At 56.3% G+C, this 27,924-nt stretch overlaps 2 protein-coding genes across 11 annotated transcripts in view; one reads left to right on the top strand and one right to left on the bottom strand.

Moving 5' to 3' along the window:
• SLC38A4 (solute carrier family 38 member 4) overlaps positions 1-1,446 on the top strand; it is a 91,835-nt gene extending 90,389 nt beyond the window's left edge. For all 9 annotated transcript variants that reach the window (XM_070049726.1, XM_051851005.2, XM_051851003.2 and 6 more), the window contains one exon: positions 124-1,446. In XM_070049726.1, the coding sequence (XP_069905827.1) occupies positions 124-225 (102 nt within the window). In that variant the 3' untranslated portion in view covers positions 226-1,446. The remainder of the gene's footprint in view (positions 1-123) is intronic.
• Positions 958-27,924, bottom strand: part of LOC138843915 (uncharacterized) — a 172,608-nt gene continuing 145,641 nt past the window's right edge. Inside the window, exon 4 of one of the 2 annotated variants that reach the window (XR_011379119.1) lies at positions 958-2,894. The gene's annotated coding sequence lies outside the window, so the exon portion shown is untranslated. Of the gene's footprint in view, positions 2,895-24,291; positions 27,871-27,924 lie in introns of those variants that run through there. The other variant, XR_011379118.1, reaches the window with a different exon arrangement.

Raw genomic sequence — 27,924 nt, 5'->3', positions numbered from 1 at the left:
GGCCACACACAAGGCGCACGCTGCTGACTTCAGGGCGGGATTTCTGCACGGGGTTCTCACTGCTGTAAGGGGGCAGGGCTGGGCAGGGCAGGTGCTCCCTAACCGTTGCTCTCTGAACCGCAGGCTGTCATCTTCCTGGCGACCGGGGTCATCTTCATGATTGGCAGCATGGCCCTCATCGTCATCGACTGGGTGTACAACCCTCCCACCTCCAGGCATCACTAGCCGAGGGCGGAGGCCGCGCGCCCTCTTGCAGCCCAGACACCTGCGGGAGAGAAGAGCGCGGCAGGGTCCAGTGACGGTCACCGCACTGGCAAAGCGCTCTCTACTTCTGCCCTGGGCGAGAGCAGGTGCGGTCTCGTGACCTGCTCCTGCGGCAGACGCTGGGCCGGCACGTGGGCCAACAAGGCGTGTCCGCCCGTCCCCGCAGGGCTCATGCACCAGAGGGTTCCTGGCACACGTCGGGACGTTACTGACTCGGCGCCCACAGCGCCGCGGCCTGAACCAGAAGTGCCTGCCCCTGCGGCCCCTTTCCTTGAACAGTGCCCACCCGCGTCTGCCACGCTGCGTTGGCGTGGACGCATACTGCACTGCAGCGCGGGAAGCTGGTGTGGCCTCGCCCTGCCGTCACCAGGCCGCTGCCGTGCGCCTGTCCGGCTCAGTGATGCGCTTCGCTGTGTCTGGGAACGCAAGTGCCTTGTCTGCAGGAATTCTCAGTGCCCAGAACAGAACTCGCTGCATTTAGCCTGGAGAGCCGTTTGCGCCGTGTGGCGCAGCGTCGAGTGGCTCCCGGGAAAACACGGACGCCAGTGCTTCGGAGACGGGCAGCTGTCGCCCTCGCTCACCGCTGTGGTGTGCACTAGCGGGTTTGGACGTTCCGCCTGCTCGCGGGAATCTCGTAGTGCCGCCAGCGACTGGAACCTGGGATGAGTATCTCACATTGTCGTAAAGGCGGCTGGGGAAACCGCTGTTTCGTGTATTCCTTTCTGGAAGCCGGAGCCCTGCGGGACAGCTGACTTCCGAGTGCTGCTCCTGGGAGCATCTTTACGTCGTGTTTCCATGCTGGGTCCCCTCAAGAGTGGGTCCAAACCAAGTGGAAACACTGTCTTCTAAATGCTGAAAGTGTAATCCGAATGTATTTAAGTAAATATTAAAGGTGAATCCAAACAGTCGAGAGCTGTAAGAATACCTGTAAGTATTCCGCACGCTTCGCGCCGCGTCCCTGCGGCCCTCAGCCTTGCCCTTGTCTCCGTATTCAGGAGCAGCAGCGCACGCTCAGGGCCGGAGGTCACGGGCCCGGCAGGGCAGACGCCTGATTAATTTAATCCCACTTGTGAACACATGAAATTTATTTTCTTACTTCATTTATAAGATGGTTCAGTGTACTGGGAGACTTTTTTATTATGGGAAGTGTATAGTGGTATGTAATAAATGGACTTCAGATGACCACGATGTGCTCTTCTGTTGTTACAGCTTTCATCATCTACACGAGACAGACTAACACCTGGCTGTTACCTCCCTTGCACAGGTCTAAGTTCCATTTCCAGTCACCCTGGCGTGCAGCCGAGATCCGTAACCGGCACCGAGACAGCAGGGGCCATCTGATGTTGGCTCGGCCAGCATCCGACCGGGATGATTTTAATTCAGCTACGTCATCAGGAATGCGTGGGGGGAAGTCGTCTGTCTCTTTTCAGGCTGATGAGGGTGGGAGACGAGGGAGCCTGGGAGAGTGCGGGTCGCAGGGCCGCAGCAGGCCTGGCATCAGAGGACACCTCCAAGCAGCTCTCCCGCGTGGCCCTTCCAGTCCTGTCCCCCAGTGACGTCAACGAGACCCCAGGCTCCCTGTCCCAGCGTCTCGTAGGACAGCCTCTCCAGGCTGCATGAAACGGGTCTGACAGTGCGGAAGGCTTTCCTGTGTTCAGCGGCCACACAGTGCATTCAGTCTGCCCGTTTGCACAGTGGTCCTCTGCCCTTCTCTCGCCCCCGTCAGACCCGGCGTTCCCCCAGCCGACTGCAGGCCTCTGCATTGTCCGCGGGGTGCTCCCCGAGCCAGGCTAGCTGCAGCGGCGTGCGCACCATCGTGCACTGTGTTTGCAAGTCTGGAGCATGGGAGACTTCTTCCCTGCTTGCAAACGCTCGGTGGAGTCCGCTTGGCCTCGTAGCTGGCTTTATCTAAGGAGCGGCTAGCGGGTGGGAAACGCCACCGTCTTAAGTGCCCTGCCTCGTGGCCGGGAGACCAGCAGACAGGCGGCCCCAGCACAGCGGAGCCCTTCCTGCTGCCTGTCACCCAGCCGGGGCAGCCTGGGAGGCCTGTGCGGTGGGAGGGGTGTGGGGCCTCAGCTTCTGCGGGTGCACCCCCTGTGGCTGTCTTCCCCGCTCAGCGCGCAGCGTGCTCACCAGCACGGCCGAGGTCATCGAGTGGGAAGAAGCCAGCCCCGAGGCTGCCTTCGCACCACACAGCAAAACAAAGAAATGAGCGCACGGGCACCTCGGTCGGCCGAGGACGGGACTGAAGGCAGCCTGACTTGAGCCCAAAGAAATGTGAAACGTATGTATGTGTTTTCACAGTAGAGATTTCCCATGAACGTTTTGAAGATCCCTAGTACGCACGAATTTCAAATCTTCCACCACAGTAAGCTCTTACATTCCATCTTCCAGTTTTTAAAGCGCTCCAGAGTGACTGAGACAGCAGCTATGGCAGAGACGAACGAACGAGTGACGAGATCTCTCCCCAACGCCATAAACAAGTTAGGATGCAGTCAGCTTAGATCCAGGAGCTCCTGGCAGCACAACCCAACCCGAGCCGGCCCGGAACTGCCGCGGGCGAGGCGGTCTCCAGTCGCCAGTGACAGCCGGCCCAGCCACCTGCTCTTCCCCAGAAACGTGCTTCACGTCTGGTGGGAAGGTAGGCTGAAATGAAAAGGACGGAAGACACGGACACAAAACGAACAGGAAATGGAGGCGCGGCACTGCCATCTGATAGAGCAGCTGCGGAGGACAGCTCCCGCCCCGCGGATGCCTGAGCTGAAGCGCTCAGCGGGGCTGCAGCAGCGGTGCCAAGTCCACAGCCCCAGAGCCCCAGAGCAGAGGCGCGAGTCCAGGGCCGAGGGAGCCGCGCCCCGGGAACTGTCAGCGCGGATGAGGACGGCCACAGCCCCAGGGCCCCCCCAGGACCCCACCCTCGGCGAGAAACCTCAGACACTGAGGTCCAGCACAGAGAAAGCAGGCCGCACAGACATTAAAACACTCTTCCTGCGGCAAAGCAGCGAAACACAGCACTCGGTGTAAAATCGGAAATAAAGCCAGGCAGGCAGTTCCCCGAAAAGGGGAGAATAAACCCAAAGCAGGCAGGAGGAAGAGGACGCATCAGGCGAGCTAGCAGTGAGGACCCCGGTGTGCCGGGAACCGGGGAAAGCGAGGGCGCTGGCACGTTGGCACCCCCTCCCCACCAGCCCCCAGCAGCGCGGGCCACGAAGACCCCACCCCCCCAGGAGCGAACAGCAGGCAGGGCCGGCACCAGCCCCCGCCAGCCCCGCAGCGCCCACTGGGCCAGAGTCCGCGGGCGAGCCCTGGAGCCCTGCAGGAGCGCGGGACAGGGAAGGCACCGCCTGGTTGTGGCCAGGACTGGGGGCTTCGGCCGCTCGGCACACGGCCCCTCAGCGCGGCCCAGGCTGTAGAACACAGGGACGCGACCCCCGCACCCACAGGTGCGCGCTGGCCCCTCCCCGGCCCCCACCGCGGTTTCTACAGGGGAGCCCCCAGGTTGGAATCTGGGGTTTTCAGGGGCTCCCCTCTCGTGCGTCTGGGCTCCACAGCCCAGGGAGGGGCTTCTGCAAGGCCGGTCCCCCACAGTGATGGGCGCCCTCTCCCCTCCGCGCGGGTACCAGCTCCTCCCGGCGGCCGTGGACTCTGCTGCCCCCTGCCGGCCGCTGCGCGCAGTGCGGGAAGGCCTCGTCTCCCGCGGATTCTGCGGGCGAACCTCTGGGCGGCACGGCCGGGCAGGGCGGGACCACGGGGCAGCCCTGCCTTCGCCTTCTGCGGAATCCTGACACGGCCCCACGGCCCCTGCATGGCGCACAGCACCGCCGCGGGAGCAGCCTGAGCCAGCAGCCCTCCGGGAATCACGCCTCAGGGAGGCAGGAGCCTGCGATATGCAGCAGGGGCCCAGGGCAAGGGGCTCCCCATCCCTGGGCGGGCGTGACACCCCGGGGTGGGGGGCGGCACAGCAGGCCTGAGCGCATTCTCACACGCTCAGGGTCTCGGGACCCACACGGCAGTGTTCCCAGGCTGAGCAAAAACACGGACCTTAAAACCTTGGGTGTCGAAGGCAGACGCAGAGCAAACCCACCCGATGCAGCGGACGCGTGCTGATTAAGGTGCTGGAAGCCAGGTGGCTCGGGAAGCTGGAGTGGTGCTGGGGCCGACCGGTCTGCAGCCAGACCAGGCGGACACGGACGGACCCGCGCGGACTCACCATGGACACAGGTGGACACGTGGGGGTGTGGACGTGCAGGAGGAACTCTGAGGGAGTGCTGCACGGCCTTGGGGGTTAGCACTCTGCAGAGCTGGGACACAGGACAAAGACCAGAAAGCGAGGGTGAATATAACTAACCCGTCGGGCAGCTTTTCCCAGAGTGGCAGCAGTGACTCGGGCTGATAGCGGCCCAGAGGGGAGTAGACAACACCACCTTACCAAAGCAAGAGAGGCTGGGGTGGGTGCCAGGTTAATCCTCCGCCTGCAGTGCCCGCAACCCACATGCACGCCGGTTCGAGATCCGGCTGCTCCACTTCTGATCCAGCTCTCTGCTGTGGCCTGGGAAAGCAGTGGAAGATGGCCCAAGTCCTTGGGCCCCTGCACCCGCATTGGAGACCGGGAAGAAGCTCCTGGCTCCTGATCGGCTCAGCACCGGCAGTTGCAGCCATTTAGAGTGAACCAGCAGATGGAAGACCTCTCTCCTTCTCACTAACTCTACCTCTCAAATAAATAAAATCTTTATTTTTTAAAAAAGAGGAAGATTGACAGTGGAGAAGCAGAATGTGCGGGTCCAATCGAACGTAAATCTGAAGATGTCCTGGGTAAACCTAAGGGTACTGCTGTTAGAGTGAATACAAACAGAACCAACTCTCTGGGTCAAAACAAGAACCACAGGACTCGGTTTTCAACACCTGCAGAAGCACGCGTTGATGAGAAGCACGGCTTTAGCAGAAGACAAAGGGAGGGTGAGAACAAGAGGACTGAGCCCCACGTACAAACTCCACAGAACACACTGGTATCAGAGCCGAGTACTGTGGTGCAATGAGAAGGTCATGCCAAGATGGCCACTGACAACAGAAACTGCCTGGCAACAGGCTGTGATTGGATGGCTTCGGAAACCACATGACAACAGAGCCTGACTGGCAACAGGCTGTGATTGGATGGCTTTGGAAACTGCCTGGCAACAGGCTGTGATTGGATGGCTTCAGAAACTGCCTGGCAATAGGCTGTGATTCGTTAGGGCATAGACCACCCCTTGACCAGACTGGCTGTGTTGGCTATATAAGCAGTTGTAGTAACTGAAATAAAAGAGTCTGCGGGCTGCTCGCTTCAGGCCTGCTTTCACCCGACTCCCGGGGTCTGTGTGGTGACTCCGCGCCTCTTGCCTCCGCCACAACAGAGTACTGAGGACAAGAGGCACCGCTAACGGTAAGGGGGTCCGCTGAGACTCTCCTCTGCGGTCACTTACTGCCTTATGCTCGAGATTCATATGTTGTGCACCCTGGGCTATGTCCCCATTTGCAATGCCAGCTCCCTGCTAAGGCACCTGGAAAGGCAGTGGGGGACAGCCCAGTGCTTGGGTCCCTGCACCCACTTGGGAGACCGGAAGTTGCAGGCTCTCGCCTGGCCCAGCCCAGAGTTTGCAGGCACCTGGGGAGTGAAGCAGAGGATGGAAGATGTGTTCGTGTCTCCCTCTGTCACACCACCTTTCCGCTAAGTGGACATGAATATGTGCACACAGAAACACACAGGCACGCACAGGCAGCCACGATCTGGAGAACCGGGAGAAACACGAGTGCAGGGCGTGACGGAGGCTCCAGCAACATCCCTGGGTGCTGACTCTCATCACGTGGAAATGGGCAGCTCAGCTCCATGACACACAACCTCGCCTTTCACAGAACCCTGCACAGCCGCGGCCGAGATGACGACCCAGCCGGCACCAAGGACACACCCGGTGTGCCGGAACAGAGTTCAGAACCTACCAGAGTGGAGAGCTGCATCTGCGACTATTTGGAGACTACATTTAGAGCGCAGAAGGTGTGCGAGTAAGACCAGAAAACGGTTTTAACAGGCTCACGGAACGGGGCAATCCCACGGGGAACAGGGGGCTGCCAACGCTGTCCTTACGGCAAACTGCCATGCAGACAGACAGACACGGCTGCCAGGAGGGACGGCTGGCTGCGCGGAGAGCAAGTGGGGAAAGTGTGTCGCAGAGGACAACGACAGGAACAGAACCGCAGCCAGAGAAGTGCCCACAAGTCCCAGTGGACGCTCTAAGACAGCAATGGGAGAGCGACAGCGGTGGCCTGGAGACAGACTGAACAGTCACCGTGTAGCTTTCACACGCACACTAGGAAGGATCACCAACATGATCCTGCATGCCTACACACTGATGCTTGTGGGGCACACTGCATCTGTCACCTGAAAACAACCAGGTCAATCCCAGGCTCAGACGGCTTCATCAGAGAATTCTTCCAGACATCTTAGTAAGCGACAACACCACGCCCCCGCGACGTGATAGAGACGGGATAGAGTACTTACTGCTTGCTCAGTGAAGCTTCCTAACCTGGACATCACACCAGGCCACGGGGTGTAAAGACAGGATAACTGAGGTGGACATCACACGTGGCCGCGGCTGCGTCAGGACAGGATAACTGAGGTGGACATCACACCTGGCCACGGCTGCGTCAGGACAGGATAACTGAGGTGGACATCACACCTGGCCACGGCTGCGTCAGGACAGGATAACTGAGGTGACATCACACATGGCCACGGCTGCGTCAGGACAGGATAACTGAGGTGGACATCACACCTGGCCACGGCTGCGTCAGGACAGGATAACTGAGGTGGTATCACACCAGGCCACAGGGTGTCAGGACAGGATAACTGAGGTGGACATCACACCTGGCCACGGCTGCGTCAGGACAGGATAACTGAGGTGACATCACACGTGGCCACGGCTGCGTCAGGACAGGATAACTGAGGTTCACATCACACCAGGCCACGGCTGCGTCGGGACAGGGTAACTGAGGACCAGTCTTCCCAAGACCACAGAAGCTAGGCACACAGCCCCAATTTTCAAATGGATCAAAGATGCAGCTGGCAACTCACAGAGAATATCCAAGTCACCAACGCACGTGAAAGAGAATGCTCATTAGGCGAAAGTGATGCGAATTCTGTCCGCATATGTTCCCAGTACTCACGGGCCAGAGAGAAGGGCTGACGAGGAGGCGGGGACGAGGATGGGCAAGGCATACGTCACTGAGAGCATCGCTGGCAGCTGAACTCGGAGCTGCCGCCGGGGAGGTGAACTGAGCCTCCTGCTTCGGCCACTTGTCGGCAGCATCTCCCTCCAGTGAGTGGCGGTGCACCCCAAGAGGGAGCCCACGTGTAGCAACGGGCCCAGCAGCGAGATGCCCCCAACTTGCCAAAAGACCAGTCCACAAACCCATCCACTGATAGCCCTATGTTTAAAGGCCACCAACTTGAAACAGCGAATGTGCATCCACTGCAGATGATGGACAGAGTATCTTAAGCAGGGAGAGGACACAAACCACAGGTGCATCCTGCAAACACAGAGCTCCCCTGAGATACCTGATGCCCGGTCAAGGGCATGGCTGCCTGAGGGGGTGACTGGCCTAGGGGGCTATGGCCTCCCAGTGGTATTTTTTTTTTTTTAGATTTATTTATTGGAAAGAGTTACAGAGAGAAGTAGAGACAGACGGAGAGGTCTTCCACCCACTGGTTCATTCCCCAAATTGCTGCCATGGCTGGAGCTGGGCTGATCAGGAGCCAGGAGCCAGGAGCTTCTTTGGGTCTCCTATGTGGGTGAGGGGCCCAAGCACTTGGGCATCTTCTACTGCTTTCCCAGGCCACAGCAGGGAGCTGGATCAGAAATGGAGCAGTCAGCGCCCATGTGGGACACCAGCGCCACAGGCAGATGCTTAACCTGCTACGCCACAGAGCCGGCCACTTACTGGTACTTTTCAAATGGCCTGTTCTGTTGGCTTTGCTCATAAAAAATCTCTCCACAGGTATTCAAACACCGTTAAGCTCAGAGAAAATGGGGGTAAATCAAGAATATTCTTCTTCCAGGGTTTATGTGTGTATGTATGCATTCATTCAAGAGGAGGACAGAAGACCCAGAAGCATCTGCTGGTTCACGATCCAGATGTCTGCAACAGCCAGGCCAAGGCTGGGAGCAGGGAACTCCACCCAGGTCTCCCTGTGAGTGGCAGGGACCCGATGACCTGGCGTCACCTCACAGGTGCACATTTTGCAGGACGCTGAGCCAGGACTTAAACCCAGGCCCTGCAGTGTGGGATGTGGGAGCCCTGACCTCCAGGCCAATGCTAGCCCTGGAGCTCAGAGAGTTCCCCAGATCGTGTCTTTCAGCCTACATTCAGGATATATGAGTATCTTATACACATATTTATGAGACTGAATTTACCAATTAAGCTTACAATTCTTTTGAACGTTTTGGAAACGTATCGTTAACCTACTCAGACAGACACCTGCCCTCAGGGTCCAGGGCAGGAGATGCGGCGCTGAGGCTCCACCTGCTGGTGACTTCCAGGCACAGGCCCCGCCGGGCTGGCCAGCTCAGGGACGCAAGCGACCATCCTTCTCTCCTCCTGACCCCAGGGTGTTGGGCCGCCCCAACCCCTCCACCCTGCCCGGTGCACGGACAGGGCGCTGGCCCCTGCGTCTCAGCTTCCAGAGGACTGTTCCTTTACCCCCCCCACCTGGTGCCAGCCACAAGGCAGGAAAGCAGTGCCCAGCCCTCCTGCAGAGTCCCCAGCACCTCGCTCTAGCTCCCCTCCACACCCCAGCCCTGTGCGAGACCCCTTGGAAGGCACAGAGCCGCTACTGAAAGGCTCCACAGCCCCGACCTCACAGGCATTGCACGCTGTGAGGCCCAGGAGGTCACGCGCTGGTCCCCGGGTTCTGCCAGCCGAGCAGCGTGCAGCCCAGAGGGAAGGTTCCGAGCAAACGTGTGGTGAAGACCACAAGCCCTTGGTCCACGGCAGCCCACCGTCATGGCGCCGCCATCCTCGGAGCCGCTCCTGGAACGCACAGCCTCACGCTCGCCTGGGTTGGGCAGGTGCTCTGCGAAGCCTGCACCCCTCCCGGAGAGGAAGGGCCCTGGTCAAAGCACGGGTGAACGACGGAGGCCGAGGAGGGCCGCAGAATGGGGAGGGGGCGCCACGAACTCTGCCCACGCCCCAGCTCCCCACAGACGTCTGCACATGCACGTTCTTTCTGATGATCTGACGAACCACATGTGCTGGGCTCCTGCTCCTGTGGTCAGAGCAGCCCAGGAGTCCCCATAGGTGACATGTTTAAGGTGAGGCCGGATGCCAGACCTCCAACGTGGAACAGGACCCCAAGCTGGGCCTCGCCCAGGCTGAGCGACTGTTCTCAACTACAGTGTCAGCTCCGGGGAGTTCGGCAACGACGCGGATTTCCCCAGGGGACACCTCCCGGCGCCGTGCCCGGTCACAGCTTCTGGGAGCACAGGCTGCTGTAGTAAGCACGTGGCCCCTCGACACAGGAGCCGGACATTCTGCTACGTGAGGTCACGGTCACCGTCGGAAATCGCCGTCTCAAGAATGAAGAAAACCGAGTCACCCTTGGCACAGACGCGGCAGGCGGAAGCCGCGAATCGCACCCTCTGTGGCAGCCTCGGCTCACACCCGGTCACCCACGCTCAGTTCCCCGATGCTGGGTTGTAACAGCTTTGTTTATCGTTAGCATGTAAGTCAACGTCTCCCTTCAAGTGTCTAGACACTACAGGAACCCCCTTTTCTAACCTACGTGAGAATCTTACATAAAAACTGAGTTCTCATCACTCCACCCCGACACACACAGCCCCCGCCCGTGGATTCTCGCCTGTGCACTCCTCCACCCGCTCATACAAACTCTCATGAAGAGACGAGGAGCAACGAACACTCCCCGCTCTCACACCCAAGACTGCCAAGAACATCCCCGTTTTGTCGGCCGCAAATCCATCTCTCTCACGGACAGACGCAAAATGCCAGCAAACCATCCACAGACACTTCGTGGCTGGAGGCTGTGGGCGGCCGGCACGCAGCGGGCCTGCACATCCTGCGTTTACAGACTGCCAGGGGCGCACGCGGCGTTTCCTAGGGAAACAGTGGACAGTGTGGTCCTAGAAGGTGCAGACGTCAGTGAAGGGCTCTGGTGGCAAGGGGAACGCGGTAGCGCAGGGGGAGGACCCAGGGACGTGCAGCAGCTGAGGCGGAGACGGCAGCAAGTGGCAGGTGCTGTCCCAGGCTCCACGTCAGCTTGCAGCCCTCCCGGCTGTGGGATGAGACAAGGGCGGGGCAAGGCCAGAATGAGCAAGAGCCTGGGCTGTCAGCAGGGATGCACACAGACCTCAGGGCCCTGGACACAGGACCCCCGCCCCCCAGCTGCTGCCAGAGCCTGTACTGCAGCCGGTGTCAGCGCTGTCCACCCAGCCCCCCCCATACTGCCCGGGTGTCAGCACTGTCCACCCAACCCCCCCCCCCGTACTGCCCGGGTGTCAGCACTGTCTACCCAGGCCCCCCCCCAATACTGCCCGGGTGTCAGCACTGTCCACCCAGCCCCCTCGCCTGCAGACAGGACAGCCCCCCGTACTGCCCGGGTGTCAGCGCTGTCCACCCAGCCCCCTTCATCTGCAGACAGGACAGCCCCCCCCATACTGCCCGGGTGTCAGCACTGTCCACCCAGCTCCCCCCCCATACTGCCCGGGTGTCAGCACTGCCCACCCAGCCCCCCATACTGCCCGGGTGTCAGGGCTGTCCACCCAGCCCCCTCGCCTGCAGACAGGACAGCTCCCCCGTACTGCCCGGGTGTCAGCACTGTCCACCCAGCCCCCTTCATCTGCAGACAGGACAGCCCCCCCCATACTGCCCGGGTGTCAGCACTGTCTACCCAGGCCCCCCCCCAATACTGCCCGGGTGTCAGCACTGTCCACCCAGCCCCCTCGCCTGCAGACAGGACAGCCCCCCATACTGCCCGGGTGTCAGCACTGTCCACCCAGCCCCCTTCATCTGCAGACAGGACAGCCCCCCCCCATACTGCCCGGGTGTCAGTGCTGTCCACCCAGCCCCCTTGCCTGCAGACAGGACAGCTCCCCTGTACTGCCTGGGTGTCAGCGCTGTCCACCCAGCCCCCTCGCCTGCAGACAGGACAGCTCCCCTGTACTGCCCGGGTGTCAGCGCTGTCCACCCAGCTCCCCCCCCGTACTGCCCGGGTGTCAGCGCTGTCCACCCAGCCCCCCCATACTGCCCGGGTGTCAGCGCTGTCCACCCAGCCCCACCCCATACTGCCCGGGTGTCAGCGCTGTCCACCCAGCCCCACCCCATACTGCCCGGGTGTCAGCGCTGTCCACCCAGCCCCCTCGCCTGCAGACAGGACAGCCCCCGATACTGCCCGGGTCCGTGAGTCTCAGCTTTCCTCCAGCACCGCCGTGTCTGCGCCACTCAGAGAACTGCTGCAGCGGCCCCTCTGCTGGTCCATCGCCGCCCACGTGGTCCTTCTGAGGGGTTCACACCCCTGCCCGGAGCCCTCCCCAGCTCCTTCCCTTCCTCCCAGTGTCGCCCTGGAGACGGCGTCACCCAATGCACATCTCCGAGAGCACAGGCAGTGCAGAGGGAAGACATCTTCCTCCATCCCCTCCGCTCCCCTTCGATACCTTGGGGTCCAGCCATGGGGGACAGTCCCTGGATCCCCCATCCTGTGGCCCTGCAGACAGCACCCAGCAGGCACAGGCTGGCGACACGCTTGGCAACAACGTGGCACAGGATAAACGTGCAGCCGAGCCACACTCCAGCCGAGCTGCGTCAGTGTTCTCCGGGGTCTGCCACAGACGGCTCAGAGGTTTCTGTGTTCCCTAGCAGGTCCCACACGCCCGGGCGTCACGAGGTGTGCAGGCTGCATGGTGCTGACACCACGTATTTGGGGCCCTTGTCACGTCTGAGCGCAGGAGCTGCCTCTCCTGCTGGCTAAGGCACGCACCTGCATGTTCAGTGCACCTCCTCCTTCCCACGAGGCCCAGCAGTGGAGGGAACCCGGCAGAGGTGCTGGAGCTGCAGACGAGGGCCTGTCTCCTCCTTGGAGGCTGCCTCCCTGGTCCTCGCTCAGCCTCACCCAATCACACAAACTAACTACTCACTGACTGAGGTGCAGAGGACGAGGCTGGGCACAGCAGGGACACGACTCCTGCCATCAGAGGGCCTGCTGCAGGCTCCCACCAACAGCACGCAGCTCAAGGGTGGGCCAGTGTCTGGAGGGCACAAGTGCTCTGGGGGAGGTACCCTCGTGCCCGTCACTGGCCAGGCGGGCCTGGTCTCTGGCAACGGGGACCACCGCGTTGGACTGGGGCGTGAATGTCCACTGCTCGGTGCCCACAGTGGTGGGAACGCAGCGAATGTTGGCTTCTCTGGCCTCAAGGGCGCCTCTGAGTTGAGCGAATCAAAAGGCGAGGAGAGGAGAGGAGACTGGGTTGGCATTTACAGCATCACTAAAACTCAAAGTCGGAGATGTTCTGGGCACCAGCATGACGCTACAGGTGGAAAACCCCATACCGGCCGGTGCCGCGGCTCACTTGGCTAATCCTCTGCCTGCGCGCCGGCACCCCGGATTCTGTCCTGGTTGCTCCTCTTCCCGTCCAGCTCTCTGCTGTGGCCAGGGAGGGCAGTGGAGGATGGCCCAAGTCTTGGGCCCTGCACCTGCATGGGAGACCAGGAGGAAGCACCTGGCTCCTGGCTTCAGATCAGCGCAGCGCCGGCCGTAGTGGCCACTTGGGGGGTGAACCAATGGAAGGAAGACCTTTCCCTCTTCTCTCTGTCTCTTTCTCTCACTGTCTAACTCTGTCAAAAAAAATAAAAATTTAAAAAAAAAAATCCCATACCATGAAGCTTTGTTTCATGCACAAAACTATTTAAAATACTGCATATAATGATGTGCAAGGTGGATACGGATCATATGCAAATACCCCCAGACCCAAAATATCCAAATCCAGACACTTCTCCATGCGAGCGTTCTGGATGCAGGAGACACAGCCTGTTCCACAAAAAATGGACCTTCGGAGCTCTTCGCAAGAGACAGGCAGCTGGAATTAACACCCCTGACCTCTGAAAACCTGGTACGAGAAACACTGGGTCCCTGTGGTTTGGAGGAAAAACATACGGGCATCTAATGCTAGAACCCAGACCTCATTCTTCAGCAAAGAGAAGACACTAGGAGGGGACCGTGTGTGAGCATGCAAGTGTGAGTCTGTGAGCACGTGTCCATATGTGCTTCTGCATGTGTACACGTGTACCTGTATGTGTCCACATCTGTGTCTGTATACACACACATGCACACACACTGTGGCTCTGGCAGGCTGCACTCCACAACTTCACAACCAGCATTAGTACAAGACTTATTGGGCGATGTGTGATTCAGGGCCAAGGGTGGGGCGGGGTTTTTGACCCGGCCTCTCAGAGCCCTGGGCCCAGGCCCACAGCGAGGCTGCCTGTGTGCCCCGAGCACCTGCCTCTGCACCCCTTACGGCATCGGCGTGAGGGTGGACGCCTTAGAGGGCAGACACGCACTTCTGGGCCTGGCTCTGAGCACTCTGAATCAAGTGCTCGCTGACTCAGGCGTGCAGACAAAGCCACTGCCCAGGACCCGCCGGTGGGTGTTCACACCCCCAGTCCCCAGGGCCCCATCTCCTGGGCAAGGTGACTCAGCGCAGCCCCTGACACCAGGAATGAAGGGTCTCCGACCAGCTGCTGTAACCAAAGCCCTCCTGCTAGGGCCTGTGCCCTGGCCAGCAGGTTCTGATCTCTCTGGGGAGCCCTGGGCGCTCACAGCAGCACTGCACACTCACAGATGGAGAGGATAGGAAGCAGAAAGACTCCAGAGCGCACACCCTGAGGGCAGCACAGTTTAGCACTGACACAGAAGGCAGTGTGGCCTTTCCCTGTGCGGATCCGAGGGCACGGAGCAAGTTTACCTCACCAGAGTGCCCACAGCCGACGGCCTGGCCTCCCAGCACCCCTGTCCTGGCAGCCCATGCATGGCCCGGGGTCCTCGGTCAGCTGGATGCGCTACTGTGCTAGAAGAAACCAACAGCCTCAACACTGACCACCACGGCCCATGGGTGGGTTCACCCCTCAATGGCCCAGACTGAGACGGCTTCACTTCTGCCTCACAGGACACTGAGCAGTTAAGGACCTGGCTTCCTACCGTGCGTTCTTCAAACACCTTGGGGTCTTACAGCTCGGCTTGTAGATGGAGAAACAGGGGCATGGCTGTGAGACCCCAGGACTCAGCCCAAACCCTACGGCTCCTAACAGCCTTGGCCCCCGTCCCCTCCCCTCAGCAGCTCAGACCAGATCACAGCCACTTGGAAACAACTTTGACAGCTCCCTCTGCCGCCCAAGAAGAGACCATGGCGCGTTTTCCTAGAAGACTTAGCTTGGCCTTTGTGTGGTCACGATACTAGGCCTCGGCAGCAGGTAGAAGAGGGCCACAGTAAGCCCCCAAGCCGGCCAGCACGGCTGTTTGCATCTCACCACAAAATGCTCTCTCATCTCAGCTCCTGGAGTTGCGCAGGCCCTGCTGGCACTACAATGTAGCCTCCCCCTGAATCTGCCCACAACACGGTCCCCGCTGCCCCGCACCCGCCCTGGGCGCTGTGTCATGTTTAAGCTGCACCTCCCAACTTCTCAACCAACAAGGAGCCACAGGAAAGGACAGAGGTGGCAGGGGTCCAGGAGCTGGACTTCTGAGGGCAGTGCCTGTGTCCACTGGCTGGACACCACTCTTGACCAAGGAACCAATAAACACCTTGCTTTCTGCTTCCCTCCTTCTCTCTGGGTCCAGCCTCTAGTGGGGCGGTGGTCTCCGGTGGGCTGACTGCCCACATCTGTGAGGCCGCACTTGGAATCCTGCACACCTGGATGGAAGACCCGGCCTGCTTGCCTCTGCGGCTGCTTGGGAATGGGCCAGCAAGCAGCAAACCTGAGTGTCAGAAATGCTGCTCGTCAGGAGGACGGGCACAGGACACCAGAATGACCACACTGGAGCTCTGGGCAGGACAGCAAGCACAGGAAAGGGCCCCAGGCACAGCACAGACCCACAGCCGTCACAACTCACAGAAGCAAACCAGGGCCTGTGCCCCGAGTCTCCTCCAGACCCGCCACGTGGAGGTGCGTGCCATTCCCAGGGCAACAAGACGGTCAAGCAGGCTGAGCACCCAGAATGCCCGACAGACTCCTCGAGGCTCACCCAAGCCGCCGAAGATTCCGGACGTTAACAGGACGGCAAAGTGCAGTGTGACGAGTGCAAGCCAACCTCAACTCACGACACCGGCAGCTCCCAGAAGTCTGCGGTCTCCAGGTTCCCGTCCCCACGCCAGTGAGTCAGGGCTCCACCCACAAGACTTGTGATGGATCTGCGATCCACAGCCATGGCGGCTGGAACCTTACTGCTCAGACTCCGTGGCCCAACACAGCATCTCCTGGATTGTGAGCATCTCCAAGAAGTGGAGAGAAAGCCAGGGTCGTGGCTGACTCGGCAGAGCGGGTGGGGTCAGGACTGGACATGCACCACGAGTGGGCCGGCATCACCGCGTCTGGGTGGCGACGCGGCTGAGACCAGGTCAATGGTTGGCACTCAGAGGGTGTGCATCTACAGTAAATGCATTCCTGATTTGCACAAGTGAGGGGCTGGTCATGATTGGTTGGGCTTGCAAAAAAAGGCAAGCTGTAGTGACCTCGTAAGCGAGTGTAGAATGGATGTGGTGTTTCCATGGCTACAAGAAGCCCAGTCTGTTCTGAGCGTACAAGAGGCGAGCAGCCCCCAGTGCAACACCCTGGACTTGGTGACTCACTGCTGACACATGCACTTGGTAGCAGTAATGAGATGTCACTTCCAAGCGCAGGCCTTGAAAGTCTCCCCGGCCCTGGGGGTTCTCCCATCTCCTCCTGCTCGGGTCTCACACTGGAGACAGCCAGCTGCCATCCTGGAAGTAGCTCTGGGGAGAGGCCCCCGTACCCAGCAGTGACACCTCCGGCTGACAGCCCAGAGAACCTGAGGTCTACCAGAGGCCACTGGAGTGAGCCTCTCGGTCAAGTTCTGAGATGCCCACGGCATTCAGCCTTGTGATGTGAGCCTTGAGACAAAGCCTCCCACACTTCCTGTGCCTGGGTCCCTACCTAGAGAAGGCAGGTGCCAATGTCTGATGTTTTCATCTGTTAGTTCTGGGGGTGACTACCCAGCCACAGATAAGCACTCAATGTAGGAACATTTTAATCCCCTTGACTTGGCTCACGGTTGGATGAATCAGCTGGACAGCTGCCCTGGGCCTGGCCAAGGTTATCTGATCTTTCCTGGCTGGCTGTGTCTACGAAAAGCTGACGCACTTGAGGTTGAGTACGTGATCTTGGACAACTTCACCCGAGTCTGGAGGCTGGCAGGCCACTGGCCAGCGCTCCCCGTTCTACCTTTCCGTGGGCTAGCTTGGGATGTCCACCTGGGGCTGTCGTGGGGTTCTAAGGTATTCAGCAAGAAGCAAGCCCCAAAGCCTTAGTCTCTTAAGTGGCCAAGGTATTGTGACTGCCCCTTATTTGAAGGGCGGTACAGCTCATCTCCTGAAGAGAGGCTTTGCAACATCACACTGTAAAGGTGTAGATGAACAAGGAAGAACAATCTGCCCACAGGCCCCGGGAGCCGTGGTGGTGTCTGTTCTGTACAGACGCACAGGCGCCCCGGAGCTCTGGTGGTCATTCTGACAATCTGCCCACAGGCCCCGGGAGCCTTGGTCGTGCCCGTTCTGTACAGACGCACAGGCGCCCCGGAGTGGCAGCTGTACCATTTATGGCTTCTCAAGTTGCCGCTGGAGCGTTCACATGTCTCAGGGTGTTATTCATCTGTGTTGTCTTCTGAGCTCTCGTCCAAGCAGCCACTCAGACTGGTTATTAATAAACTTTCCATTTGCCCTTTCCTGCACAATGGCTTTTCCACGTCTTAGCTCAGCATCACTGCAGTGAAAATGATCCCAACCCCTTCCTTGGCAGAAGGTCGGAATGATCCTGAGAACCCAGTGTGTGGTGTCATGGGTTAAGCCACAGCCCGCGGTGCCACATCCCAAGTCAGCACACCAGTGCCAGTCCCAACTGTCCCACTTCCCACCCAGCTCCCTGCTAATGCACTGGGATAACAGAAGAGGATGGTCCAGTTTCCTGGGCCCTGCCCGCTTCGGGGAGACCTCGATGGGGTTCCTTACTCCTGGCTTCAGCATTGTGAGGCTTTAGAGTGAACCAGCAGGTGGAAAGTCTCTGTCTCTCTCTTCCTCTCCCTCTCCCTCCCTCTCTCTTTCTCTCTGTTGCTCTGCCTTTCAAATACAGAACTTTTAAAAGACACAACAAGTATCCTGAAAATCCAACATAAGAAAAAAGGTAAAATACACAAGATTGGTGCCACTTCCCCCACCTTGTGAGGATGGTTGTCTGCTTCCATGTCTACTACAGTAACACACTGACACTGGGAATCCCCGGTCAGTGCTGTGAGTCAGGGTCACTGGGCGGAGTGCGGTGCAGCTGACCACAGCCACGCCTCCCCCACCAGCCTTCCTGAGAACCACCCACCGGGTACTGTGCGCTACAGTCCCAGTGCCTACGTCACAGCAGAGCTGTGACCCCTTCTGTAAAAACAGGTGACCAGGTCCCTCTTAAAAATAACCTGGGCTCAACTCTTTTCCTGTGAGGACAAATATTAGCCCAAACTGCTTCTGACAATATCGTGTCCAGAAACAACCACTGGTCCGTGTGAGTTAGCAGCTGCCTTGTCTGCGGGTAGAGAGGCTGCAGGCAGAAGGGAAAGCCGCTGGCTGCTGGAGACGGCAGGTGTTGCAAGCTCCCCTTTCTCTCTGTGACAGTGGAGTGGCTTCTGAACAGTGTCTACAAGGCCGCACCACAGGAGCGAGAACACAGAAGCACAGCAAGTGCCAGTACGCGGAAGGCACTGACACACAGGGACAGCCAGCTCTTTCTACACAGCGTGGTCATTTTCCTCGGCTTCCTGATGCCAGAGAAGGGAAGCAAACCCAGCACAGGGCACAGATCAGCCCTCTCTGCCAGCCTCTCTCCTGGCAACCGAGAGAACACGGAGTGCCTCGCTAAGGGCTGCTGTTCCTGGCAAATGGTATTTGCCCACCAGAAGCATCCTCTCAGCGTGCGGTCACACAGCTGGGCTGAGCTCTCAGAACCCCGACGCTCACAGGGCCACAGCCTGCCTCGCTGCACCCACGTGGTGTCTTCACGCCACGTGCACAGCCGCCCTGCTCCCCACACCGGGCACCAGCCTTCCTCTGCGAACAGCCAGCGGAAAACACAAGTGCCCTGAAGGCTCGGCCCCAACAACCGAAGGGCCCAGCCAGCCTTCTGTGGGGGAGGGGAGAATTCCCCATACGGTAATCACACCAGCCTTGTACATGAACACCAGTCATGTACATGAATTACATCAGCCTTCTAGGTGAACCATGCCAGCCTTGTATATGAACCACATGTACACCAGCCTTGTACATGAACCACATGTACACCAGCTATGTATGTGAACCAGTCATGTATGTGAGCCACACCAGCCTGTACATGAATCACGTTAGCCTTGTACATGAACACCAGCCTTGTACATGAACCACACCACCCTTGTACGTGAACCACATGTACGTGAACCACACCAGCCATGTACGTGAACAAAACCAGTCATGTATGTGAGCCACACCAGCCTGTACATGAACCACACCAGCCTTGTACATGAACCACACCAGCCTATGTATGAACCACACCAGCCTGTGTATGAACCACACCAGCCTATGTATGAACCACACCAGCCTTGTACATGAACTACATCAGCCTTGTGTGAACCACACCACCCTTGTACGTGAACCACTTTGGGGCTATTATGAACAATGCTGCTGTGGACACTGTGTGGTCATGTGTTTTCCATTCTCTTGGCACTGTAAACGGACTGGAATAGCAGGGATTATGGTAATTGAGTTGTACTGGACACTCTAAGGACACCTGGCTATTTCACAAATACCTGCATCATTTTGCTATCCCATCAGTGCTGTTATGGTTCCAATTTCTCCGTTTCTTCATCATTTTAAGAAAATTCCTTTCCATTCTCAGTTTCCTGGTATTCTTTTAGTATCATGAGTATCAAATTTCATAGAATTCATTTTCTGCATCTACTGAGGTTGTTTACTTGTTCCGTATTTCAATAAGGCATACAACATGGATTGATTCTCACATGGTAAACCAACCCTGGGATCAATTTCGCCTGGTGAACATGAATAATTCTCACATATTGTTGAATTTGTTTTGCTGGTGTTTTCTTGAGGATTTCCACATCTATATGGGTTATAGTTCTCTTTCCTGGGTATCTTTGTCAGGTTTTGATATGGAAACTCTAGCCTCTTACCACAAACTGGTTAGTGCTCTCTCTTCGGGTTCTGGGAAGGCTTGTGGAAGTTTATTTAAATATTTGACGGGGGCAGCACTGTGATTTAGAGATCCAGCTCCCTGCTCACACACTTGGGAAAGTAGAAGTCGTCCCGAGTGTGCGGGCCCCTGACACACACGGGAGACCCGGAGACCGCTCCAGGCTCCCGGCTTCAGCCTGGCACCCAGCACTCAGTCTGGCTTTCGTCACACATGTTTACATCTACTCTCTACCCTCCAGCTGCCCCTGGTCTGGCATCTATTATCTAACAACAACAGAGAGGAAAGCATTTCACCACACTGCCTCCTAGACTTTAGCTCTTATCTTGTTTTCACCAGTTTTCCTAATAGTGCCCTTGATAGCATCTTCCTGGTCCCAGATGTGCTGAGGTGACCTCTGCTTCGAGCTCTCACGTCTCCTCAGCCCCCTGCGATCCTTGGCCTTTCTCTGTCTCATGACATCCACATTTTTATAACAGGAAGATGAAAATATTTAGTTCCACCAATAAATTTTAACATTGCTTGATTCAACATATATATATATATGCATATACATATATGTGTATATATATATATGCTCTACACCTCTAAGACCTCACATCTATGATACAAAACAACATCAAACAAAACAAATGCTTAAAAGCAGACTGCCTGGAGGGTGGCCCAAGTGCTTGGGCCCTGCACCAGCGTGGGAGACCAGGAGGAAGCACCCGGCTCCTGGCTTTGGATCGGCGCAGAGCGCTGGCCGTAGCAGCCATTTAGGGGGTGAACCAACGGAAGGAAGACCGTTCTCTCTGTCTCTCTAACTCTGCCTGTCAAAAAAAAAAAAAAAAACCAGCAGACTGCCTCTATCAATTTTTTAAAACCCAGCACAAGGTTTAGAAAAGGCTCTGCCCCAGGCTGAACGGATTGGAGTTTGGTCCTGGAGACTGAGCTCACTGATGCACTGTCTGCTGTTTTACAGTGAGGCAGGATAAAAAGTTAGGAACTATCAGCATTCCCAGGCCACTTGTTGTTGAACACTGATGGGAAAGAAATGCACAGAACTAAGAGTAGGGGAACACACCTTGCTTGTGGGAAGCACAGCACAGCCACCGTGTTTAATGAAGCAGTGTGACGCCAGCGTCTCGGATCAGCGGCAGGATCTTCCACAAGTATGCACTGCACGAACCTCAGAACAACGAGAGCCACTTGGAGAATGAGAAAACTGCGCTGTCAGCGCCCCTCCCTGTCGCTCTCCCGAAAGGCCCCACGGTTTGGCGGGAATGTCCATGCACACTGGCGATCTTCTCCTCAGACCCCTGCACACAGGTCAGGCCACGCGTGTGGGGCAGTGGCCACCCAGCAGGAGCCTCCCAGAGCGCAGTGGCTGAGAGCGTCCCATTCACACGCACAGGAGGCTCGCGCTTGCCCCGGCAAAGGGGACAGACCAGTTTGTAAGCACGTCATTGACATGGCTTGGAGGAAAGCCCAGGGTGACCTGTGACCCGGACATAGACCCAAAACACTAAAAATAAGTCACCACAGAGATGCAAAGCGAGAAAACATACAAGACCTAAGAGACACGGAAGTTACAATGTGAAGAAAAAAGTCAGGCTCAAAAAGAGTCCCCCCAAAAAGGGGGAGAAAGCAGGACATCACACCTTTTATCTTTTTCACCCTTTCTAACTTCAGTCTGTTTCTTCTGCACCACTCCTGGTGTGTGTGTGTGTGTGTGTGTGTGTGTGTGTGCATGTACACACCAGTCCACGCTGACTCATGGTTTTTGAATTGTGCTATTTAAGAACATTACTCATCAACTCAAACTGAACATGTCATTAATAAAAAACAGATACGACCAGTATTCTTGTATTTCATGACTTTATGATTCTTCAAACAGGTATTTACAAGTCTATTTAAATCTGAAAAGTCAAACAGTAAGAACAGAGATTATTTTCACAGTACACTGACATTTGATAAAATATAGTTGAGGAAGGAATTGTGATTGCTTTATCAAGTTGACAATCTTCCGGAAGATCAAGAAATTATCATAAGCTACTAATTTGAATGTCAATTGATAAAACTACTTTGGAAAACTGTTGACATTATTTACTAAAGTTGCAAATACACAAGACTGGGGCCAGTGCTGTGGCGTAGCGGGTAACACTGCTGTCTCTAGTGCCAGCAACCCACTTGGGTGCTAGTTTGAGTCCTGGCTGCTCCACTTCTGATCCAGCTCTCTGCTATGGCCTGGGAAAGATGTGGAAGATGGCCCAAGTGCTTGGGCCCCTGTATCCACATGGGAGACGTGGAAGAAGCTCCTGGCTCCTGGCTTCAGATTGGCACAGCTACACCTGCTGTGACCATTTTAGAAGTGAACCAGCAGATGGAATACCTCTCTCTCCCGCTCTCCCTCTGCCTCTGCCTCTCTGTAACTCTGCCTTTCAAATAAATACAACTCAAAAAAAAAAAAAAAACAAAAACAAACAAACAAAAAAAGGAACATACACAAGATTTCCTCTCCTGAATTTATACACATACGTGAATTCACAAAGACATGTACACAAGACCATTCATCACAGCATTATTTGTAGTGGAAAAAAATGGAAACAACTCAATTGTTCATCAACTAGAGAATGGACAAACACAATGGTGTACAGTTATACAATGAAATCTTACATAGCAGTGAGAATGGACACACTGTGCCAACTACAAGGACACCTCTCACAACCTAAGGTTAGGCACAAAAAGTCAGAAACAAAGGAACGTGTACTAAAGGAATGCACTTACGTGAGTACCACTATCAGGCAATCTGCCAGACATACTGGTTTCTAATGATACGCTAATGACACAGTGATCTATAGTGATAGGCTACTCATATACAGATCTATAATGCTTATAATGGTATGCTAGTGATATCCTGATCTATGTCACAAATTAGTGACATCAATCTATAATGATACATGATTGACATATTGACGTCTAAGGAGACATTATTGAAGTGTTCAGATAGAATGATAAGCAAATGACATAATGATCTATAATGATACACCAGTGATATTTAGATTCAATAGTAATGATATACTATTGACTTATAAGTTGACAATATACTACTGACATCAATCCCTAATGATATACTGTTGACATATTTAGATATACTGTTGATATCATCTATAATATGCCATTGTCGTATTGATCTATACTGATATACTACTGACATGTAATGATAAACATTACTGAAACACTGACCTGTAATAACATGCTACTGAAATACCATTTATACGGATGTGCTGCTCACAGACTGATCTGCAATGACAGCGTACTGACATACTCATCTGTAATGATGCAGTACTGGCAGACAAATCTGTGAGAACAGGCTAATAGCAGTGCCTGGGAGGAGTGCATGGCCTTTTGGGTATTGCAGGGATTCCCTTTCTTGGCCATGGAGTGGCTTGATGGATGTTCTTTGAGGTAATCAAGCAGTGTATTTATTTAACAAGCACTGTTTCTTTAAGAAAAGTGATGCGACACTGCGGATACTCCTGATGCACAATGGCACTGTGTGGGAAGCACCATCAGCCCTGGAGGAGCTGGACCCTGCTCGGGCAGCATTCTGCAAGTGTCCTGTGCAATGTGTCTTGCTTGTGCGTCCCTACCGACGTGTGTCAGTACATAAGGTTCTCTGTGTCACAAGGCTCACAATTCATTTAGTGGGCATCAGTTTAAAATCTGAATGATGAAGAGTGTTACTGCACAGCTAAATTGGCAGCTTTTTTAGTGGTATATAAAATAATGGGTGTTTCAAAATAAATATCTTCTTGGATTAGTGATATCAAATTTACACCACAAAGATTCTGAATGGTATGAAAAGAGGGAGTTGGCAAGCACAGAAGTGTCTACACAGGAGCAGTGTCTACACAGGTACAGTGTGCACACAGGAGCAGTGTCTACACAGGAGGAGTGTGTACACAGGAGCAGTGTCTAGACAGGAGCAGTGTGCACACAGGCAGTGTCTATACAGGAGCAGTGTACACACAGGGCAGTGTCCACACAGGAGCAGTGCGCACACAGGCAGTGTGCACAAAGGGCAGTGTCTACACAGGAGCAGTGTGCACACAGGGCAGCGTCCACACAGGAGTAGTGTCTACACAGGAGTAGTGTGCACACAGGGCAGTGTATATACAGGAGCAGTGTATACACGGGGCAGTGTCTACACAGGAGTGTGCACACAGGGCAGTGTGCACAAAGGGCAGTGTCTACACAGGAGCAGTGTACACACAGGCAGTGTCTATACAGGAGCAGTTGCACACAGGAGCAGTGTCTACACAGGCACAGTGTGTACACAGGGCAGTGTGTACACAGAGCAGTGTGCACACAGGAGCAGTGTGTACACAGGGCAGTGTGCACACAGGAGCAGGTGCACACAGGCACAGTGTCTACACAGGAGCAGTGTCTACACAGGCACAGTGTGTACACAGCAGCAGGTGCACACAGGCACAGTGTCTACACAGGAGCAGTGTGCACACAGGGCAGTGTACACACAGGAGCAGTGCCTACACAGGCACAGTGTGTACACAGGGCAGTGTGCACACAGGAGCAGTGTCTACACAGGGCAGTGTGCACACAGGGCAGTGTCTATACAGGCACAGTGTCTATACAGGGCAGTGTGCACACAGGGCAGTGTGTACACAGAGCAGTGTGCACACAGGAGCAGTGTCTACACAGGCACAGTGTGTACACAGGGCAGTGTGCACACAGGAGCAGTGTCTACACAGGCACAGTGTGTACACAGGGCAGTGTGTACACAGGAACAGTGTCTACACAGGCACAGTGTGTACACAGGAGCAGGTGCACACAGGAGCAGTGTCTACACAGGAGCAGTGTGCACATGCTCTCAGTCAGCTGCAGCTCTGTCTAGGGGTTTGGTGCACATGGAGCTGACAGAGCAGGTGTCTATCGGGCACAGAGAACCGTCCGTCTGGAAGGTGGCAGGCACCAGGAGTGCTGCTCCTCTCCCTTCACAGGAACCCGCAGTCCTTGTGGGCTGACTGCGGGTTCCAGTTCTGACAATCACTGGTATGCCTGCATCTTCCTGCTCTCATTTTGCTCTATTCCCGAGTCAACTGGGTGCCGTGTGCCCCTTCCAGGCCCCATCAGGCATGTCAGCTTCTTCATCCCCTGCAGCCAACACAGGAGGGCCTCCAGGAAACACCTCTGCCTTGCACCTCCAAGTTCTAAGTGTGAGCCCAGCAGCTTTGCCAAGAGCAGCCTCAGCATTTCTTGGTTTTAACGCGCCCTCACCGACCCTGAACACAACTGCTTCCCTAGGACACCCGTCCTAAGCCTTCCTCCCCAGGCTGTGCGGGTGGGGTTAAGGCGCAGCGTTAATTCTCAGGATTTGGCCTCAGCTGCTGACACAGGACGCCCAGCGGCTCACAGATGCCCAACACCACACGCGCAGTTCCCGACCTCTCCAGCAGGTGATCACCCATCAGTAACAACCCTGCTCCTGCACCAGTCAGCACCAGGAGTCACGGCAGACAGACACCTGGGCCCAGGCAGCCCTCCGGGCTCCCACTTGCCAAGCTGCCGGCGCACTGATGTCTTAGATACGCAGCGATGTCCCTGTGGGTCTTCACTCCCCCAGCAGCAGGCAGGCAGCAAACCTGTGTGGCTGGGCTCAGAGATGCCCCCCAGCACCGTACTCAGCGGCTGAAGGAAGACCACCTCACCCTGCATCTCAATGGGGTCTCTAGGTAAAAGTCCCTTTGGAACTTTGTAGCAAACTTTCTTTGGTGTCGACAAACTCACCAAAATCAGTAGTAAAATGCTCCATCTGGCTTTCAACCAGCATTTCAGTTGAAATACTCTGTTGGAGGCCCCAACACACCTGGCTGCAGACTCTGAATTTCAAGGAAGGCAGGCGCTGGTGCCGGGGTGGCCAGCCTGCGTGTCCATCTCCAGCTAAGCCAGAACTGGCCCACGCAGAGAAGGCCCAAGGGCCGCTTCCTGCCCCTTGCTCAGCCACTCGGAGGCAGCGGCCTCCAGCTCACCTGGGTTTTCATACCTCCTCCTGCTTCCTGCGTCACAGCTCACTCACAGGACCTGCTTCCACTTGATCTTCACAGCCCAAGAATTCAGCCCTCTGCAGACGACTGCCCAGCCCCACGGGAGCAGGCTCCTGCGATGGTCCAGGGACGGCAGGCCCAGGCCCGCCCACCAAGAACAGCAGCCTGCACTAGAGCCGTGGCCTCTCCCACTCAGCCCTTCTACGACGTCCTTCTGCGTGGAATTGCATTACAAAGTGCCAGGTGTCCTAAGTGTCAGAGAGGTAAGGGCAGTGAAGAGTGGCTTATCTGCCAATCAAGGTTTCCCTAGCACCCACCTTCGGCACTACATGTTTTTCAGGTGTAGTCACACATGGAGACCTGGAACAGGTGGTTTGCAGGCGCTCATGCCCGCACAGCCACGCACTCTGAGCTCTGAGCATGACTCACACAGCCACACTGACAAAGCTGCCCAATCACGGAGGCAAACAATGACACAGGAGCTGGTGCGGTGAACATGCAGAGACTACGACTGTATTTAGATGTGATTTTCTCGTGGAGTCCAGTCACTCAGCCCTCTGCCTCCCTCTGCTGGAAGGCAGTGGTACTCCGTGGTCTCAAACAAAAATACCCTTGCTGGCCTATGAATGAGTTTGAGAATTCCAACACTCTCCTTTGGCTCTCACGCACTGATCGCCAGCGCTTGTTAGCTCGATTTTATAGTTTCTTCAAAAGCTCTGCGTAGGGGGAGACAATTCGTTCCTGGCCATGCGGCTTTCACTGGGACCAGGTGTGCAGCAGAACTGACTGGGCGGCGGCGGTGGACGCAGCTGCGGCGCTCAGTCCACGGAGCGCCCTCTAGTGAGCCCGCGATTCACCCAAGGAGCCCAACTTTTCAGCTGGGTTCAGTTCCGGAAGGGGGCTAGGTAGTCAGGAAGGGGGCTAGGTAAGTCTATGAGTTGGTGGTGCCGGCAAGTCACCCCTACCCCCTGTCCCATGTGTAATTCCATCCTCCTATCTGCCCATCAAAACGGCCCCTCTCCCAGGATGCATCGGCTTCATCCAGGACTTGTGCAGGTGCCATGTATTCCCAGGTGGCTTCACGCCTGGAGAGGTACCGCCCCAAACTCACAAAGGAGGTAGACAGCGGGGAGGGGCTCTACCTGTTTCACCACAGACCACGGCTGGAGGCACTGCCAAGGGCTGTCTCCCTTCCCCTGCCCCTTTTCCCGTGGGCAGTCTTGTGGCTCAGTACCCACTCGTGATGAGTATTCCTATGTGTAGGGCATGTCACACTCACCTTTTAAATAATCTTTATCTGGGGCCAGTGCTGTGGTGCAGGGGGTTAAAGCCCCAGCCTGAAGCGCTGGCATCCCATAAGGGCACCGGTTCAAGTCCCGGCTGCTCCTCTACCAATCCAACTCTCTGCCATGGCCTGGGGAAGTAGAAGATGGTCCAAGTCCTTGGACCCCTGCACCCATGTGGGAGACCCAGAGCTCAGCTCCGGCCACTGTGCCCAGTGGGGAGTGAACCAGTGGATAGAAGACCTCTCTCTATTTCTCTCTGTAACTCTGTATTTCAAATAAACAAAAATAAATCTTTTTAAAAAATCATCTTGATCACACTGTGCACCTCACTTGTGTTAGTACTGAGAATGCTCTGTGCATGACAAGAACTTGGAATAAAAACAAACACCCCCCACCCACCCATATCGCCTGCTCTCCTGTCTCCCTTGGCCCCCTCGCCGTAGCCCCCAAACACCCACACAGCCTTCCCACCGCGCACAGCCCTGGCCGCTGCGACCCACGACAACCAGTTCTGTGTTTATCACTCGGTGTTTCAGCTGTCCAGCCCTCAGGTTCTGAGAGGGTGGCGGCTTGAGGAGCAGGGCCTCTCGCAGTGAGGCCAGCTGCCGGCCACTCACACTGCTCACTGCTCCCTGTTGCAAGAGGAGTCTGACAGGCGGGGGTCTGGCATGGCTGACCTTTCAAAGGTGGGCTTTAAGAAGTCTCAACTCTCTAAGTACGGAAGCTCTGGGTTTTCCTGTACAGCCGTTCTCTTTTACTGCCATTTCATCAGCACAACAGTTCTGCAAAAGAAGAAAGTACAGCTTAACACCGAGGACACAGAAGTCCATAATCTC

Source organism: Oryctolagus cuniculus, chromosome 9 (genome assembly GCF_964237555.1).
Source record: "Oryctolagus cuniculus chromosome 9, mOryCun1.1, whole genome shotgun sequence".
NCBI lineage: Eukaryota > Metazoa > Chordata > Mammalia > Lagomorpha > Leporidae > Oryctolagus > Oryctolagus cuniculus.
The sequence above is the reverse complement of the archived record's forward strand: the minus strand, read 5'-3'. Positions and strand labels throughout refer to the sequence as shown.